The 20460-nt window shown below is 36.3% G+C and overlaps 1 protein-coding gene across 1 annotated transcript in view; it reads right to left on the bottom strand.

Moving 5' to 3' along the window:
- IQCM (IQ motif containing M) overlaps nt 1-20460 on the bottom strand; it is a 421233-nt gene that overhangs the window by 238358 nt on the left and 162415 nt on the right. Inside the window, 1 exon segment of the mRNA XM_064383724.1 lies at nt 18597-18655. Coding sequence (XP_064239794.1) covers nt 18597-18655 — 59 coding nt within the window.

Genomic DNA, 20460 nt, shown 5'->3' with positions numbered 1-20460 from the left:
CCCCCAAAAAACAAGTGCCCTCCTATTTTTGGCTGTATCTAGGTCCAGAGCAATCTGTTTACCTAGATCATATTAAAGGATAGAGATTGATATTCCATTTAAAATCTCTAATAGAATTTTAATTTCTGAGTAGGATACCTTTTACCACCTATATAGATTCCTAGTTAGAACATTTCAGGTAGTAAAATGCTTAAGACGCTCAATATGGGAGAAGAGAATCAGGCATGGGATGCAGGAGGCAGAAGACATTTTCCAGGCCCATGATACCATGTCTAAGGAAAGAGGGGTCTTACTGTTATTACTGCTACTGCTGCTGCTTGGTTTGAATTTTCAAAAAGATTTTCCTCAAAACAAAATACTTTTTAAATTCCAAATTCAGTTCAAAAAACACAATTATTTCTTTCTTCCTGGCACAGATAAATATTCTGCAGGAGCACTGCTTATGAATTAAATTGAAATTCTTATTTCACATAATGGAAAAGCAAAACCAGAAAAAATATTGCTTTTATTCAAATTTAATCAATTCTGGTTTTTCTTTCTTTCCAACTTTTAGGTTCGGGGGTATATGTACAGGGTTTTTATAAGGGTAAATTTTGTGTTATGGAGTTTTGGAGTACAAATTATTTCATCACTCAAGTAATAAGCACAGTACCAGAAGTAGTTTTTGGACCCTCACCCTCCTCCCACCCTCCTCCCTGAAGTAGGCCCTAGGGTCTATTGTTCTCTTCTTTCTGTCCATGTGTACTCAATATTTAGCTTGATTTGCTTTTTTATCATTATTTCAGTATCTTTAAGGGTACAAGTGGTTTTTAGTTACATAGATGAATTGTATAGTGGTGAAGCCTGGGATTTTAATGCACCTATCACCCAAGTGGTATTTGGTTTTTTGTTCCTGGATTAATTTGCTTAGGATAATGGCCTCCAGCTGCATCCAAGTTGCTGCAAACAATAGGATTTTTTATGACTGCACAGTATTTAGTATTATATGGCATATACGCACCACATTTTCTTTATCTAGTCCACCACTGGTGAACATTTAGGTTGTTCCCATGTCTTTGCTACAGTGAATAGCATTGCCATGAACATACATGTTCATGTGTCTTCATGGTAGAACAATTTATATTCCTTTGGGTATATACCCAGTAATGGGATTGGTAAGTTAGATGATAGTTTAAGTTCTCTGAGAAATCTCCAAACTGCTTGCCACAGTGGCTGAACTAATTTACATTCCCACCAGCAGTGTATAAGTGTTCCCTTTTCTCCACAACCTCACCAGCGTCTTTTATTTTTTGACTCTTAATAGTACTCATTCTTACTGATGTGAGATGATATCTCATTATGCATTTGGTTTGCGTTTCTGCAATGATTAGTGATGTTAAGCACTTTTTATATGCTAGTTGGCCACATGTATGTCTTGTTTTGGGGAAAGTGTCCGTTCATGTCCTTTGCGCACTTTTTAATGGGGTTGTTTGTTTTATGCTTGTTAAGTTCCTTATAGATTCTGGATATTAGACCTTTGTCAGATGCATAGTTTGTAAACATTTTCTACCATTCTGTCGGTTGTCTGTTTACTCTGTTGATAATTTCTTTTGCGTGCAGAGCTCTTTAGTTTAATTAGGATTCATTTGTCAATTTTTGTTTTTGCAGCAATTGCATTTGTAGTCTCAGTCATGAAATCTTTGCCAGGGCTGATGTTCATAACGGTATTTCCTAGGTTTTCTTCTAGAATGTTTTATTCTTTTAGGTTTTAATCTCCTGCAAATGGCTAGTCAATTATCCCCACACCATTTATTGAATAGGAAATCCTTTCCCCATTGCTTGCTATTATAGGCTTATCAGATGGTTTTAGGTGTGCAGTTTTATTTCTGAATTTTCTAACCTGTTCTATTGGTCTGTGTGTCTGTTTTTGTACCAGTATTGTGATGTTTTGGTTACTGTAGCCTTATAGCACAGTTTGAAGTTAGGTAGTGTGATGCTTCTAGCTTTATTCATTTTGCTTAGGATTGTTTTGGCTATTTGGGCTCTTTTCTTTGTTCCATATGAATTTAAGAAGAGTTTTTTTCTAATTCTCTGAAAAATGATATTGGTAGTTTGATAGAACTAGCATTAAATGTGTAAATTGCTTTGGGCAGTATGGCCATTTTAACAACACTGATTCTTCCTATAAATGAACATGTTTTTCCATTTGTTTGGGTTATCTTTTATTTCTTTCAGCAGTGCTTTATAATTCTCATTGGAGAGATTTTTCACCTCCCTGGTTAGCTGCATTCATAGGTATTTCATTCTTTTGGTGGCTATTGTGAATGGGATTGTGTTGCTGATTAGGTTGTCAGCTTGGACATTGTTGAATAGAAATACTATTGACTTTTGTTCATTGGTTTTGTATCCTAAAACTATGCTGAAGTTTATCAGATCACAGAACCTTTAAGCAGAGACTATGGGGTTTTCTAGGTAAAGACTCATATTGTCTGTGAAGAGAGATAGTTTGACCTCTCTATTTGGATATCTTTTTATATCTTTCTCTTGCCTGACTGCTCTAAGACTTCTAGATTCTGATTCTTTCCTTTTAATCAAATTAATATATAATACACTTTTAGGGAACTCTCTCTAACTTAAACATGTCTGAAACTCCATTTTATTGTACCTACATGTTTTACTGTAGGATTCTGAAAAATATTACCATTAAAGTCAACTGAATTAACTAGGGTGTTCATGCCAAAGGCGTAATGAGGGCTGATTTTTCAGTGTCACAGTGACCAAAGTTGTCAATTTTTATCTATGAAACAGGGAACATAGTGAATTGTTCTGCTCTTCCTCCCAATATACTTATTTATTCCTCTTGGAGATACTTCTGCTCCCAACCCAAACTTTAGTCAGTCATAGAGAAGAACTGACTCTACCCATTTCCATCCATCCTCTCTCACTTCTGCTCAAAAAGGATGAAAGATAAGATTCCTTATCCATAGAATAGGGACTTCAGCTTATAGGGCTCCAGAAAATAAAGAAATGTCCACAATTAAAACCATTTCTGATATGATACTCAATGTTTTATTCCCAACCACATATATATCAGGGACTACCATTACCAAAAGACTGGGGAGACCCTCAAGCCAGAACACACAGAGTGATGGTCAGGCAACCAAAGGCAAAGTCTATTAGAGAAGCAGAACTGTGGACAGTCTGAAAATAACCTGGATTAGAGAGAGATTGGATTCTTTGGCCCCCTTCCCCATGTTTTTGCCTTTCTATCACCCTCTTAATATGTCCCTCAATTAAAAAGCAATTGCAAATCTGATTTTCCCTGCCTGAGACTTAAATCCTTCTCATTTCACTATTAGGTAGGATTAGTATGCTTTAGAGAAGAGAACTTATGTGTGTTCTTTCTCTCTACTGTGCTTCTACTCCTTGGACAAATTTCTTATTATTACTTGCAGAAGTCATACCTATACCTTTCTCTTGAGCTAGGCCCAGTTGTCCTCTTTCCCAGTTACTGATTTCCTATACTCAGTTTCCTTACTCTCTGCTACACCTTTCAGCAGAAACTAGTGGAATTATGTGTGTCCCATGCTTACAAGTGAGAAGTACACTCTTGACTCCTCTAGAGACAAAGCCATTTCTGTTCCAGGGGAGAAAGCAGAAGGCCCCATTCAGCCTACAGGTGAAACCAATATGCTCTAACTCAGGTTTACCAGAGAGCCCAGCCATCAGTAACTGGTTATTTTGTGTCCTCTTTGTTCTGCCTATTAGGAGCAGTGTTGTTTTTTTTTTTTTCCATGCAATTAGGCTAGATTGGGAAACCAGTGATGCTGACATTCTGATTCCTCGTGACTAATGCCAGTGCTGGACTCTGGACACATTCAGAGGCCTGGGTTACCAGCAGTTCATTCACTGCCTGACCCTGCTCCTACTTCAGCATACAGCTCTCTTGGGCAGAACCTTTGTACAAGAGGCAATTGCTTGCCTTGAATTTGATTATCTTTTTATTTTTGCCTCATACCATTGAGAAGTAATCCTAAAGAAAACAGTCCTAGAAGACTTAAGGTGCAGCTAAATAACACTTGACTTGGAGGTATATGAGGGAGTTTGGAGACGGTAGCATTTGCAGGAGATGCAGTCTCTAGTAGCTACTTCTGAAGACTGCCTTTCCCAACATTATGACACTGAGATATCATCAAAGTTATTAACTATAGCTCTATTAACTAGTTAATCATAGCAGAAAGCAACTAAGTCATCCTAGGAATTGACAGAGCCAGGAAAGTAAGTACTAGACACAGTTAAGTATATTATCTAGCTTGGTACTCAAAGTGTGGTCTGAGCACCAGCAGATCAGTATCACCTGAGAGTTTATTTGAAATGCAGTATTTCAGGCCGTTTTGATTCTACTATGCTCAGAAAGAATAACTATCAGACTAAAAATGAAAGAACAAATACTGATAGGAAAGAACTGAAATGCAAGTCACAAAAGATCTCATAAATAAAACTGAGACTTCTTTTAATTAAATGTTCTGGACTCAGGTGAATAATTTTCCTTAGACATCTGCTGATCTGCTATCTTTGAGAAACTGGAGAATAAAAGTGATGTGAAAATTCTGGAGAATGGCAAATGTCCTTACTTTAAAAAAGAAAAGAATAAAATATTGTAAACACTAGGGCACTAAATTAAATCTCAGAATCTATCAGTTATGAATTGGATGTTGGGTGAGGACTTAAAGAATGAAGCAGTGGTGCCAAGAACTAGAATGTACACAAAAAGAATAAGTCATGCCATTCTAAATTCATTTTTTATTTTAATTTTATAACTATTTTTTTCTTACTATATTGCTAGCCCAGGAAATAATTTTTGATACGTCCGAATTTCAGGAAGGCAATTTTCAAGGTTCTCATAAAATTTTTGTAAACAAGGTAGGGATAGGCTGATTGGGTGGTCTTGGGTGATGGGAGGAACTGCATCATTACCAACCGAGATAAAGAATACAGTAGAGAAGAATGGGAAAGCTAACACATAATTATTTCAATTTTGAAAAGGTGTTATGGATATTCCAGTGAAGATACTCAGAAAGCAGTCTCTTAATTTCTAGCTTGATATGAGAACTATACATGGATGGAAGAGAAAGAAAATTCATTACAAAGCAGAGAAAAGATATTAAATGGGTGATTCAATAATTGAACAAATATCTGTTTATTTACATATTTATTTTCTTACTTGTGTAAGGTGCTGTTCTAATGCTGAGGATACCCTCTTGAATAAAATACAAAAAAAAAAAAATTCCCCTGTCCTCATTGCACTTATATTCCAATAGAACAGACCAAAAGTAATCAGAGTAAGGAAGTAAATAGTAGAGTATATTAGAAAATAATATTTTCTATGGTAAAAAATAAAGTAGCATTTGGTGGTTGGGGAATCTTGGCAGGGATGGAATATGCAATTCTAAATAGTGTGTCATGGCAGGTGGAGGGGTTACTAAAAAGATGACATGTAGTAATTATCTGAGGAAAATAAGACAAGAAGCTAAGTCAAAATGTAATAAAATTACTTGTAAAGTACTACAATTCATATGTGTATGTATGATTACACAATAATTTCACTACGATCTTACAGATGTTAGATGTCTTACTTCCCTCATTTTAGTTATTACACTATTTTATAATGATCTCCAAGTCTATCTTCTTTCTATACCCAGAATCCCTGAAAGTTACTACCTTTTTCTGTATAATAGATGAAAAGAGAAAGAAAGTGGTAGAGAAAGAAAAGGAAGGAAGGAGAAAAGGAGAATATATTGATAACACATTAGAATATCTGAAAAGTTCTCAGGGTTTATTTGTCATTTTTTACAGAATTCAAATCAATGTAAGTTATTGTCCTTGGGAAGTTGTCCCCCAAAGCTGACATGATGGGTTTTGATCTACAGGGTCTAGGGTTGGGTTCCACTTTACATTATGCTACTAAAATTTCATTTGAAATACTGTGTTCTTTCCTAAGCATCATATTTTAATGGGGATTTTCTTTATACAGAGAACATCTGTTTCTTTCCTCTGTCTAGCACCTCCTATTCCTTTGGAGAATTGTACTTCCCCACTCCAGCCATGTGACTCCCCCATGATTTGTCTTGGGCTGGTCATGTCTTCCAAGGTGGGGAGTCAGCCAGAATATTTCTGTGTGTGTTTATGTGAGGGGTAGAGGAGGGGTGAGGTTTGATGAGGGGTTGTTTTTTGTTTTTTATTTTTTGTGGTAATATAACACCACCATTTTGGTAAGAACAAGAAGTGAATTAGATACCTGGGAGCTAGCCATTTTCCTTGTCACATGGAGAAAAATTCTATAGAAGGAGATATTAAAGCCAAGCAGAGATCAAAAAATGAAAGAAAAGACAATGCATCCTGAAGACATTACTTGAGTCCTTGAGCCATGAGAGCCTAAGATGCTAAATCAATACAAAGAATAGACAGTCACCATATTCTGTACCTTTACAATTCCTGTTTAGATGGTCAGTTAAGTCCCATTTTTGTTCAAGATAGTTTGAACTACCATCCAATGAAGATGTTATAGACCATTTATATGTATATATACACATATATATGTATAGATATATGTATATCATATGTATATTATTTAAATATATATATATTCAGTTGAAATAGGCTGAGGGGTTTAATCAGAAAAGAAAAAGTTGATAAGGAGGGGTGACTTCTGGAAGACCAGTGGATACCAGTTCAAGAGAGACAGGTATTAAGTTTAAATTAGACAACCCTGAAAATCAGAGCAGTTCTTTGAATTAAATGGGATGCCACTTGAATGGAGGTATTTTGAATCCTTAGAGTTTGCAAGTAGAGTTTATGTGTGTACAGTGTTATAGAGGAGATTTGTACTTTGGAAAGTGGGTTTTCAATAGAAAAACTTTAAGTTTCCTCAAACTCTCCAAGTCCATCATTCTCCAAAGACAGAACACACAAGTGGAGGTGTCACCTGATAAATGTTATTCACCATGTATTTACTTTCAAATAATGCTTAGGATAGGCACTGACCCAGAAGAAACCACTGACGAAAAATGTCTAATGAAAAACAGGATAACTTTCCATTCATAGGTAAGAAAATTTCAGAAAAGACCAAAGAAAAGTTTTTAGGTAGGAAATTGTAAAGATTGTTTTGTGATAAAATAAGAAGACTTGATCTCTTTCAGGAAAAAAAAAGATGATAAACAAAGAGAATACAGTAATTTTCAAGATAAAAAGGAAATATTCAAGAACCTACATAAATGTCTGGACTCTGAAATGTGAATTTTATACTTAGATATGACAACTGATATACTGCATACAACAATATCAAAAAAGAAAATATTTAGAATTGGTAATTCAATTTGCCTTTCAGAAAGATATTAGTATCAAAACATATTACCCTTTTAGTTCCAGTATGCTATAAATAGGAAGAAGGAAGAATACAACTATTCCTCATCTACATATTTACATGAACTAAAATAATACATGAAATTCTAAAGACTTTTTAAAAATAAGGAAAACTCAAAAGTTCCAAAATATTATACTTTATTTCATAGATGGTAAACATAAATGTCAACATTAATATCAAGAATTGAAGCAAGTTAAATAATAAAAAGATGAAAGGGAAGATGGCCGATTAGGAGGAACTCGCGAATGCAGCTCCGAGAGAAAGCGCAGAGGGTGAGTGGACGCCGCATTTCCAGACGGATATTTACTGCCCACAGACCAGGAGATTCACAGGGGGAAGAGCACCACAGGTCGCCAGCACTGCTGGCTTGAGTGGCGCGGCCGCCGCTAGGCCTGCACCCTGAGGCAGGGAGCAGCGGCTCCTTCTGCAGAGTGAGTGCGACTGAGTCCTCTGTAAGCCAGCAAGGGGAGCTGAAACAGGGAGTCAAGCCAGGAAATTCCCCGGGCAAAAACGTGCCACGAATCTCAGAGCCGCCGCTTCAGCAATGGCTCACTGGGCAGCGGATTTTTACTGCCCACAGACCAGGAGATTCACAGGGGAAAGAGCCCCACGGGTCGCCAGCGTGGCTGGTTTGACTGGCGCAACCGCTCGGCCTGTGCCCTGAGGCAAGGGAAGTGGCTCCTCCTGCAGAGTGAGTGAAACCGAGTCCCCGGTAAGCCAGCAAGGGGAGCTGAAACAGGGAGACAAGACAGGACACTCCTGGGCAAAGAAAGCGCCTCAGGAAACACAACTGAACCCGGGTCGGTCCAGCTCTGTGGGGGAGGGGCGCCCTCCATTGGGACACACCCTGCAGTTCCTAGGGCAATTTGCCGCAACGAAGGTAACCCGCCACTACAGAGACTCCCTCACTACAGGGGCGGGCCATCATAGCGGAAACAGTTCTAACTACGCCCATATAAACAAGACTGCAGGAAAGTTCACAAGGAAGCTGGGCGGAGCCCACAGCAGCTCAGCGAAGCCTCTACAGGCTGAGTGCGACTAGGCTGCCACCTTGTGGGCAGGGAAAGCAACAACAAGACAGCGGAAAATCATAACTCCCTAAATCCCCGGGACAGAACACCGGGAGGGAAGAAAAAGGGGGTTTATGAGTTCTGCTGCTGCAGACTTAAAATTACCAAAATCAGAAAGACAGCAACTACAAAGTCGATAGGTGGATAAATCCACAAAGATGGGAAGAAACCAGCGCAAAAAGGATGAAAACACCCAAAATCAGAACACTTCTCCTCCTACAAGGGAGCACAACTCCCCACCAGCAAGGGAACAAGACTGGATGGAGAATGAGTGTGAGGAAATGACAGAATCAGCTTTCAGAAAGTGGATAATAAGAAACTTTCGTGAGCTAAAAGAACATGTTCTAACCCAATGCAAAGAAACTAAGAACCTTGAAAAAAGACTTGATGAAATGCTAACGAGAATGGACAACTTAGAGAGGAATATGAGTGAATTGATGGAGCTGAAAAACACAACACGAGAACTTCGTGAAGCATGCACAAGTTTCAACAGCCGAATTGACCAAGCAGAAGAAAGGATATCAGAGGTAGAAGATCAACTCAATGAAATAAAACGAGAAGGCAAGATTAGAGAAAAGAGGGTAAAAAGGAATGAACAAAGCCAACAAGAAATATGGGACTATGTGAAAAGACCTAATCTACGTTTGATAGGGGTACCTGAATGTGACGAAGAGAATGCATCCAAGCTGGAAAATACTCTCCAGGATATTATCCAGGAAAACTTCCCCAACCTAGCAAGGCAGGCCAATATTCAAGTCCAGGAAATACAGAGAACACCACAAAGATATTCCCCTAGAAGAGCAACACCGAGGCACATAATCATCAGATTCACCAGGGTTGAAATGAAGGAGAAAATACTAAGGGCAGCCAGAGAGAAAGGTCGGGTTACCCACAAAGGGAAGCCCATCAGACTCACTGCAGATCTCTCAGCAGAAACCCTACAGGCCAGAAGAGAGTGGGGGCCGATATTTAACATCCTTAAAGAAAAGAACTTTCAACCCAGAATTTCATATCCAGCCAAACTAAGCTTCATAAGTGAAGGAAAAATAAAATCCTTTGTGAACAAGCAAGAACTCAGAGATTTCACCATCACCAGGCCAGCTTTACAAGAGCTCCTAAAGGAGGCACTACACATAGAAAAGAACAACCAGAACCAGCCACTCCAAAAACACATGAAACGGTAAAGAGCATCAACACAATGAAGAATCTGCATCAACCAATGGGCAAAACAGCCAGCTAGCATCAAAATGACAGGATCAAATTCACACATAACAATATTAACCCTAAATGTAAATGGACTAAATGCCCCAATCAAAAGACACAGACTGGCAAACTGGATAAAAAGCCAAAACCCATCAGTGTGCTGTATCCAGGAAACCCACCTCACATGCAAGGATACACAAAGACTCACAATAAAGGGATGGAGGAAGATTTACCAAGCAAACGGAGAACAAAAAAAGCAGGAGTTGCAATTCTCATCTCTGACAAAATAGACTTTAAAGCAACAAAGATCAAAAGAGACAAAGAAGGACATTACATAATGGTAAAGGGATCAATGCAAAAAGAAAAGCTAACGATCCTAAATATATATGCACCTAATACAGGAGCACCCAAATATATAAGGAAAGTTCTTAAAAAATTACAAAGAGACCTAGACTCCCACACAATAATAGTGGGAGACTTCAACACCCCATTGTCAATATTAGACAGATCAACGAGACAGAAAATTAACAAGGATATCCAGGACTTGAACTCGGACCTGGAACAAGCAAACCTAATAGACATCGCCAGAACTCTCCACCCCAAATCCACAGACTATACATTCTTCTCAGCACCACATCACACCTACTCTAAAATTGACCACATCATTGGAAGTAAATCACTCCTCAGCAAATGCAAAAGAACGGAAACCATAACAAACAGTTTCTCAGACCACAGTGCAATCAAGTTAGAACTCAGAATTCAGAAACCAACCCAGAACCGCACAGCTTCATGGAAAATGAACAACTTTCTCCTGAATGTAGACTGGATAAACACTGAAATGAAGGCAGAAATAAAGATGTTCTTCGAAACCAACGAGAACGATGACACCACATACCAGAATCTCTGGGACACATTTAAAGCAGTCTCTAGAGGAAAATATATAGCAATAAGTGCCCACATGAGAAGAAAGGAGAGATCTAAAATTGACACCCTATCATCAAAATTGAAAGAGCTAGAGGAGCAAGATCAAAAAAACTCAAAACCTAGCAGAAGACAAGAAATAACTAAGATCAAAGCAGAATTGAAGGAGATAGAGACACGAAAAACCCTACAAAAAATCAATAAATCCAGGAGCTGGTTTTTTGAAAAGATCAACAAAATAGACAGACCACTAGCCAGACTAATAAAAAAGAAAAGAGAGAATAACCAAATAGATGCAATAAAAAATGATAAAGGCGATATCACCACAGATGCCACAGAAATTCAAACCATCATCAGAGATTATTACAAGCAACTCTATGCACATAAATTAGAAAACCTGGAAGAAATGGATAAATTCCTGGACACTTGCATCCTCCCAAGCCTAAACCAGGAAGAAGTTGAAACCCTGAATAGACCAATAACAAGGGCTGAAGTCGAGGCAGCAATTAAGAGCCTACCAGCCAAAAAAAGCCCAGGTCCAGATGGGTTCACAGCCGAATTCTACCAGACATACAAAGAGGAACTGGTACCATTCCTACTGAAACTATTCCAAATAATCCAAAAAGAGGGAATCCTTCCCAAATCATTTTATGAGACCAACATCATCCTAATACCAAAACCCGGCAGAGACTCAACAAGAAAAGAAAACTACAGGCCAATATCCATGATGAACATAGATGCAAAAATCTTCAATAAAATACTGGCAAGCCGATTGCAACAGCACATCAAAAAGCTTATCCACCATGATCAAGTAGGATTCATCCCGGGGATGCAAGGCTGGTTCAATATACGCAAGTCTATAAATGTAATTCACCACATAAACAGAACCAAAGACAAAAACCACATGATTATCTCAATTGATGCAGAGAAGGCCTTCGACAAAATTCAACAGCCCTTTATGCTAAAAACTCTCAATAAACTAGGTATCGACGGAACGTATCTCAACATAATAAAAGCTATTTACGACAAACCGACAGCCAATATCATACTGAATGGGCAAAAACTGGAAGCATTCCCTTTGAAATCAGGCACTAGACAAGGATGCCCTCTCTCACCACTCCTATTCAATATAGTACTGGAAGTTCTAGCCAGAGCAATCAGGCAAGAAAAGGAAATAAAGGGTATTCAATTAGGAAAGGAGGAAGTCAAATTGTCTCTATTTGCAGACGACATGATTGTATATCTAGAAGACCCCATCGTCTCAGCCCAAAATCTCCTGAAACTGATAAGCAACTTCAGCAAAGTCTCAGGATACAAAATCAATGTGCAAAAATCACAAGCATTCCTATACACTAATAACAGACTTAAAGAGAGCCAAATCAAGAAAGAACTGCCATTCACAATTGCTACAAAGAGAATAAAATACCTAGGAATACAACTAACAAGGAATGTAAGGGACCTGTTCAAGGAGAACTACAAACCACTGCTCAACGAAATAAGAGAGGACACAAACAGATGGAGAAACATTCCATGTTCATGGTTAGGAAGAATCAATATTGTGAAAATGGCCATACTGCCCAAAGTAATTTACAGATTCAACGCTATCCCCATCAAGCTACCAATGACCTTCTTCACAGAACTGGAAAAAACCACCTTAAACTTCATATGGAACCAAAAGAGAGCCCGCATAGCCAAGTCAATTCTAAGCAAAAAGAACAAAGCAGGAGGCATCACACTACCCGACATCAAACTATACTACAAGGCTACAGTAATCAAAACAGCATGGTACTGGTACCAAAACAGAGATATAGATCAATGGAACAGAACAGAGGCGTCGGAGGTGACACAACATATCTACAACCACCCGATCTTTGACAAACCTGACAAAAACAAGCAATGGGGAAAGGAATCCCTGTTCAATAAGTGGTGTTGGGAAAACTGGCTAGCCATATACAGAAAGCAGAAACTTGACCCCTTCCTGACACCTTACACTAAAATTGACTCCAGATGGATTAAAGACTTAAACATAAGACCTAACACCATAAAAACCCTAGAAGAAAACCTAGGCAAAACCATTCAGGACATAGGCGTAGGCAAGGACTTTATGACCAAAACACCAAAAGCATTGGCAACAAAAGCCAAAATAGACAAATGGGACCTGATCAAACTCCACAGCTTCTGCACGGCGAAAGAAACAGTCAATAGAGTGAATCGGCAACCAACAGAATGGGAAAAAATTTTTGCAGCCTACCCGTCAGACAAAGGGCTGATATCCAGAATTTACAACGAGCTAAAAAAGATTTACAAGAAAAAAACAAACAAGCCCATTCAAAAATGGGCAAAGGATATGAACAGGTACTTTACAAAAGAAGACATACATGAGGCCAACAAACATAGGAAAAAATGCTCATCATCACTGGTCATTAGAGAAATGCAAATCAAAACTACACTGAGATACCATCTCACGCCAGTTAGAATGGCGATCATTAAAAAATCTGGAGACAACAGATGCTGGAGAGGATGTGGAGAAATAGGAACACTTTTACACTGTTGGTGGGAGTGTAAATTAGTTCAACCATTGTGGAAAACAGTGTGGCGATTCCTCAAGGACCTAGAAATAGAAATTCCATTTGACCCAGCAATCCCATTACTGGGTATATATCCAAAGGATTATAAATCGTTCTACTATAAGGACACATGCACACGAATGTTCATTGCAGCACTGTTTACAATAGCAAAGACCTGGAACCAACCCAAATGCCCATCGATGATAGACTGGACAGGAAAAATGTGGCACATATACACCATGGAATATTATGCAGCCATCAAAAACGATGAGTTCGCGTCCTTTGTAGGGACATGGATGAACCTGGAAACCATCATTCTCAGCAAACTGACACAAGAACAGAAAATCAAACACCACATGTTCTCACTCATAGGTGGGTGTTGAACAATGAGAACACATGGACACAGGGAGGGGAGCAATATACACTGGGGTCTGTTGGGGGGGAGGGGGGGGGATAGAGGGGGGTGGGGAGTTGGGGAGGGATAGCATGGGGAGAAATGCCAGATATAGGTGAAGGGGAGGAAGGCAGCAAATCACACTGCCACATATGTACCTATGCAACAACCTTGCATGTTTTTCACATGTACCCCAAAACCTAAAATGCAATTAAAAAAAAAAAAAAAAAAAAAACAGATGAAAGGGTGATGACCAGCCTCTGAACTTATTATAATCACAAATTTAACATTATAAGTCAACAATAGAATATTTTTCTCTATGAATTAAAGACCCATCAATTGTTATATTCTATACCTGGCAATCAGTCAAACATTTTTAAAAACAATTATGAGCTTTAGAAGTTCAACAAAAGGAAAATTTATCACTGAGGTCATATTAATCTACACAAGATTAACAGCTCACTGCAAAAAAAAATCAAAAGTGTTTTATTCATGAAATGTGATAGATAACCTATCATTTAAGAAAAATGTAGACTTTTGTAATATGTTTAGAGGTACTAAACAAATTCAAGTGAACCTCAAGGAACATTATATATAAAGTATTTTTTCTCACAGAAAATAAAAGAACAATGTCATCACAATGGTACAATGAATTATAATCTATACAGCTTCTGGTTCACAGTGTTTGCTTAGATATTGAGAATGAACTCTCAATGCATTAATTCCCTTTAATAATATAAACTGCTTTTCATACTTCATATTAAAGATATTATATAAAAAATAGAAAATATATTAGGCATAAAGAAGGAGATGAAAAAGATGATGCTAGGAAAAGATGAGATCCCACTTCATCGCAAAATAATCTTTGCCTTTATAAAAATAAAAAATAAATGTGTATACTGTCATTCATGTACACATTACATTTATTTAAACTAAAAATTAAGAACAACATCTATTTAAATCTAATTCTGTCTGATTTAAAGGTATTAAATTTAAAAAATAGATATTTTATTTTAAAAAACTCAGAAAAATTTTCCTTTGGCAATTCTGACGAACTAAGGTTTGTTGGCTTTCTTTGAAATGTTTCATAAACTTCTCCTTTAAAAATTGTTTTAGAATTTTTCAACCATATTTGAATCTTATGAATTTCTAACAATTTTCAGAAACTTAAAGAGTTCTAACAACTTGAAAATGTATCATTTAAATTAAAATACTGAGAAAGTAGAAAAATTCAGATATTAAGCAATTTTGTTTTATAAGTTTTCATCTATGAAAATAATTTACTATAAATGTTGGACATAGGTGTATATGAAATGAATATTTATACAGCAGAATTATAAAATGATGGCAAAAAGATAATCTTTTTCATAAAAATACACAAATATATTTAACAACCCCCAAATTAAATCAAGTATCTATATCCACTATGCAGTCTTTTCAACCCAGTAAATTAATTCTAAATGTGTGAGATTTTAATATTATAGCTATTTCTTTAATAATGCTGCTAAGGGAAAATGTTATATATACTTGTACATATATTTGTACAAAGAAATATACCCAAGCACAATAGCACAATCTTTTCTTCCCTTTCTGAATATTGAAATGTTTACAGTTAAAGAAAACAGGAAGATGAACAACAACAATAATGACAAATGAATGTGAAATTTGCTTTTTAGGTTTGTGATCATTGAAGATTAGGAGAGAAATAACTAGGACTCTGAATTACCCACCACTATTTATCCATATAAGGCAACCAAGAATAGGAGTGGGTGTTCACATTAGCAGTAATTCCAGACCAAGCACTGCTGCAGCGTTTTTAGTTTGCTTAACTTCCCCACTCCCACATTTTAACAGCCAAGTGACTGCCTCCTTTAAAAAAATACTGCTGAGTGGGTACATAAACCAGTCCTATTTGCCAACTGTAAAGGGTTCCCGCAAAGCTTGTGGGTATGTGTAAATTAATTCCATCACCTTTTTTTCTATAACTAAGAAGAGACCGAGGAAAACAGACTCTCTTATATTTACCGTAGCCTGGCAATAGTAATATATGTGTGACATATTTTTACCCTTGAAACGCAAAAGTACTTTAGAAATTGGCCAGTACTTTATTGAAGTTGACTTATGACTGATGGAAGGTTATAATATACTCTGCCTCACGCAGGCTCTAAGGAAACCTCTAGCTGAAAAATATATGGGAAATTCCTCTGTAACAAGAAAAGTTCTTTAGGCAAAGCTATAAATCCAACATGTGAATTCCAAAGTTTCATGGAATTTTTAGATAGAAATGGTACTATTTCAAATAAAGAAGAGAATCTTAATATTCATTTACTTAAATATTTTCAATTAAGTATATTTGTGTATTTTATACAGACATATAAAATCTCACATACATATACATAGTTTTATATTGTTCACTACTTTGCTTTATTTTTACATTCAATTTCACTCTTTTATATTTCTCTCTCTCCATGATTCTCTTCTAGCAATACTTTATAAATCACTAGAGCCACTCGTTTAATAATTTATTAAGTATAGTTTCTTTTTTTATTAAGTATAGTTTCAATTTACCTCTCTTAAGTAATCATCAGAAAGGCTGTTAAAATTTAAGATACAAATGGTATAAAAGGAGCATAACTGACTAAGAATATCACTATGCTGTGAAGTGACAGATTCTAGTCACAGTTCTGTTTTTTACTTTCAGGACCTTAAACAAGTCACTAAATCTTTTTTATCCCAGTTTTCCTAATTGGAAAACAGAAGGAGTGAATCAAGTGATGTCCAAAATTCCATCAGCCAACAATCTTTAAAATATTTAAGACATCCCTGAAAAACTTACAGAGGGTAAACTGTACAGAAAAATGTTTAGAGTTCAGATTATATGGCTGGCTCAAGCCAAATAACTATAATAAGCACTCATATTGAAGGCTGCCCAATTCTTTATCATTGAAATGGCTGGGTAATTTTAACTTATTAAAATTTATAAGGAAAAAATATTTTCCAATCAAATTAACCAAGTAAAGAATATTTCCGGGAAAATAACTTACATAAGAACACAAACTGCTTTAAATGCCATCAAATATTTTCAAAATAATTTACATGAAACAGTTATAATTTATTTGCTTTAAAAGAAGTCTCCCTGTGAGAAGGTTTTTGAGAACAAATTCAATTTATTTAGTAGACACGGTCATTCACATTTTCTACTTCTTGTGTCAGTTTTGGTATGCTATCTTTTTTCAAAAAATTAGACTACTTCCTCTTAGTTAAATGCAATTGGCATGAAGTTATTTACATATTATTTTATCATTGTAATCTCTGTAGGATATATAATGATTTATCTTTCATTCTTGATATTGGTAATTTGTGTTTTATCTCCTTTTTTTTAAACTGGTCTCACTAAGAACACATAAATTTTATTAATCTTTCCAAAGATTTATGTGCTTTGTTAATTTGGTTTATTGTATCCCTAATTTCTATTTTATTGCCTACTGTTCTTATCTTTTTAATACCTGTTACATGTGCCCTTAAAAATAATGTATATTCTACATTATTGGATATAGTCTTTTATAACTGTCATTTACGTCGAATGAATTAATGGTTTGTTCAAATCTGCTGTATGTAGAATTTTCATTTGATTCTTTCTTACAGCTTTTATTTCTGTACTGGGAATCTTCTGTGTTATAATGAACACCTTTTTAAGTTTTGAACATTTATAGTAACTGCTTTAAAGCCCTTATATGCTAATTCCAACATCCATAGAAAGAAAAAAAATCTTTTTTAAAATTTATTATTTCTTTCTTTCTTCATTTATTTATTCATTTTTTTAACTTTCTACCCTGATCTATATCTGTCTACATATCTTCTTTAAGGCCAATAAATCCTTTTCTTTCTATGTAAACAGCTGAAGCAACTGAAAACTATGCAAGCTGTTACTTTCAGATGAACTTTCTTGAAGTCTTTTCTACACATGCACAGTTCAGGGGTCAGCCCATAATTTCAGAAGAGTTTGTACACAGAATTGGGACTCTTCTGTGAGGTTTTCTCCTTCTATAAAATTTCTTAATCAACTTTTACTCATTTTGGCAGCACTAAACTCTGTCTGTCTTCTGACATTTCACACCATTAACACCTAGGTTTTCTGCCTAAGGTCTCACTATCTCACACTGCATGATGTGGGAAAAGCTAGATAAATGGGGATCTTACCCAGTGCAGTTCCTTTCAAGAGTCAAATAGTTTCCCTCCAGTTTCTGTTTACATGCCATCACTCTCCAGTGCCTTCAAATATTTGTGTTTTTTTAGTTTATAATCATTTATCATTAACAAATGAACGTATTCCCCATGAATAAGAAAACACAAGTATGAAACCTGCCCTTTTTAGAAACTTCATTGTTAACTTTCCACAATTGCTTTATTCAATCTCACCCTCTAATCTGTCTCAGAAAATCAATGTTTTTCAAAACAGTTTATCAACAAATTTGGTATATAAAGTAGCAAAGCAATCTAAGTGTTCTTAATAGACTCATTAAAATGCATGATTAACCATAGTGAATTGTGGTATGTAGTTTCTAATAAACAAAAAAAATAGCTAAAACATATACAGTGTTGTTAACACTGCTTTCTCCTAGATACTACAAAGTAAAACTTCAGCTGGGTCCACTGATTACTAAGACACTCAAAAAAAAATATTCTTCTCCTTTCCTCAGTCAAATTAAAAGGCAACATTGAAAAACAGATATTAAAAAAATTAGCTGGGCATGGTGGCGCGTGCCTGTAATCCCAGCTACTCAGGAGGCTGAGGCAGGAGAATTGCCTGAACCCAGGAGGCGGAGGTTGCGGTGAGCCGAGATCGCGCCATTGCACTCCAGCCTGGGTAACAAGAGCGAAACTCCGCCTCAAAAAAAAAAAAGAAAAACAGATATTAAAAACTTGAGCTTAAAACAACCTATACTTCTTTAAACCTAGATATAAAAGTCAGCAATTACACTGATAACATCAAAAATGACTGCATTAATTTATGCTTTTCCATTATATAAAATATATACCTGGGTTGTGATTGCGGTTCTCGCTTGATAGGTTGTTGTTCCTTTTTAATAAAGGTTTTCTATAATAAAGAAAAGAAGAGTTGACATAAGTAGAAAAACAATGTCATCACCTATAAATTTTTAATCCCATTGATGTTCTGTTACATTATCAAAGGAAGAATCATTATAAGATATATTATAAATCTACACATTTATATACATTTGTTAGTATACGCAGAGGAGTATGACTGTTGAACCTCCTTCAGAATCTTTTAGCACCCAGGAATATAGGTCCTACTAGTTATTTCAATGAGCATGTATCCTTACAACTCTATTATAGATGAGAATCTTATTTATTTATTTATTCTCTATCTTACAAAAGAGATTTAAGATGGCTTTTAATAAATACAGTACATATGAAAAAGGGAAATAAAATCCAGTGAAGGAAAATATGGGTAGAAAAATAATGCCAAAAATGGTCTGATATTTCTTGATATTTGAGATTTAGCTCTCAAATTCCTATTGAAATGTTATGGACTGAATTGTGCTTCCCCTAAATCCATTTGTGAAAGTCCTAACCCCCAATGTTACTGTATTTGAAGATAAGGTTTTTAATGAAGTTGTGTTTTTCTTTTAGCACTTTGAAAATGCTATCTTACTCCCTCCTGGCCCCAGAAATCTGTTGTCAGACTTGTCAGAGGTTTTTTAGGTTATTTACTTTCTTTTCTTTTACTGATTTTAGGATGATTTCTTTATTCTTGACCTGTAAGACTGATTATTATATGCCTCGAGGTAGTCTTATTTGGGTTGAATCTGCTTGGTATTCTTTGACCTTCTTGTACCTGGATATTAATATCTTTCTCTAGATTTGGAAAGTTCTCAGTTATTATTTCTTTAAGTAAACATTCTATGCTGATCCATCTCTGTCTACATGTCTTCTTTAAGGTCAATAACTCTTAGATTTGCCCCTTTGAGGCTATTTACTAGATGTTGTAGGTGTGCTTTATTCTATTTTTTATTTTTTCTCTTCTATGTACTTTGAAACAGCTTGTCTTTGAGTTCACTAATTATTTGTTCTGTTTGAGCAATTCTGCAGTTGAAAGACTGATGCATTCTTCAGTTTGTCAATTGAATTTTTCAGCTCTAGAATTTCTGCTTGATTTAAAAAAGTATTTTAATCTCTTTGTTAAATTTATCTGATAGAATTCTAAATTTCTTCTATGTGTTATCTTGAAGTTCATTAAGCATCCTTAAGACAGCTATTTTGAATTTCTGTCTAAAAGGTCACATGTCTTCATCACTCCAGGATTGATCATTGGTGCCTTATTTTGTCAGTTTGGTGAGGTCATGTTTTCCTGGATATTCTTGGTGCTTGTGGATGTTCACTGATGCCTGAGCATTGACAAACTAGGTATTTATTTCAATCTTTGCGGTTTGGGCTTGTTTGTATTCATAATTCTTGAAAGGGCCTTCCAGTAGTTTAAAAGGAACTGAGTGTTGTGACCTAAGGCTGTGGTCACTGCAGCTGTTTCAGTATTATAGTGCACCTTAAAATCAGGAACATCGCAACTGTTGGGTTACCAGGCAAAATCTCTCACTCTCTTCCCTCTGTTTCCTCTAAATAGAAGGAGTCTCTCTGTACTGGGCTGCCTGGAGCTGGGGGAGGGATGATGCTAGTACTCCCATGGCCATCACAAGTGGCACTGTGCAGGTTCCCACTTGAGGCCTTGCAGGCCGGCACAGAACTGACTTTCACCCAGTGCCCACAGTGAATACTGCCTTGCTTCCTCTTTTGCTATTCAAGGCTCAATGCCATTTTAGTTAGAAGGTAGTGAATCTTGCCAAGACTGAGTCTGTCCTATCAGAGCCATTTATTACCTTTTGG

This window comes from Aotus nancymaae, unplaced genomic scaffold, assembly GCF_030222135.1.
Source record: "Aotus nancymaae isolate 86718 unplaced genomic scaffold, 86718_ANA_hifiasm-v0.15.2.pri h1tg000033l, whole genome shotgun sequence".
Lineage (NCBI taxonomy): Eukaryota > Metazoa > Chordata > Mammalia > Primates > Aotidae > Aotus > Aotus nancymaae.
This window is presented reverse-complemented; position numbering and strand designations above follow the sequence as displayed.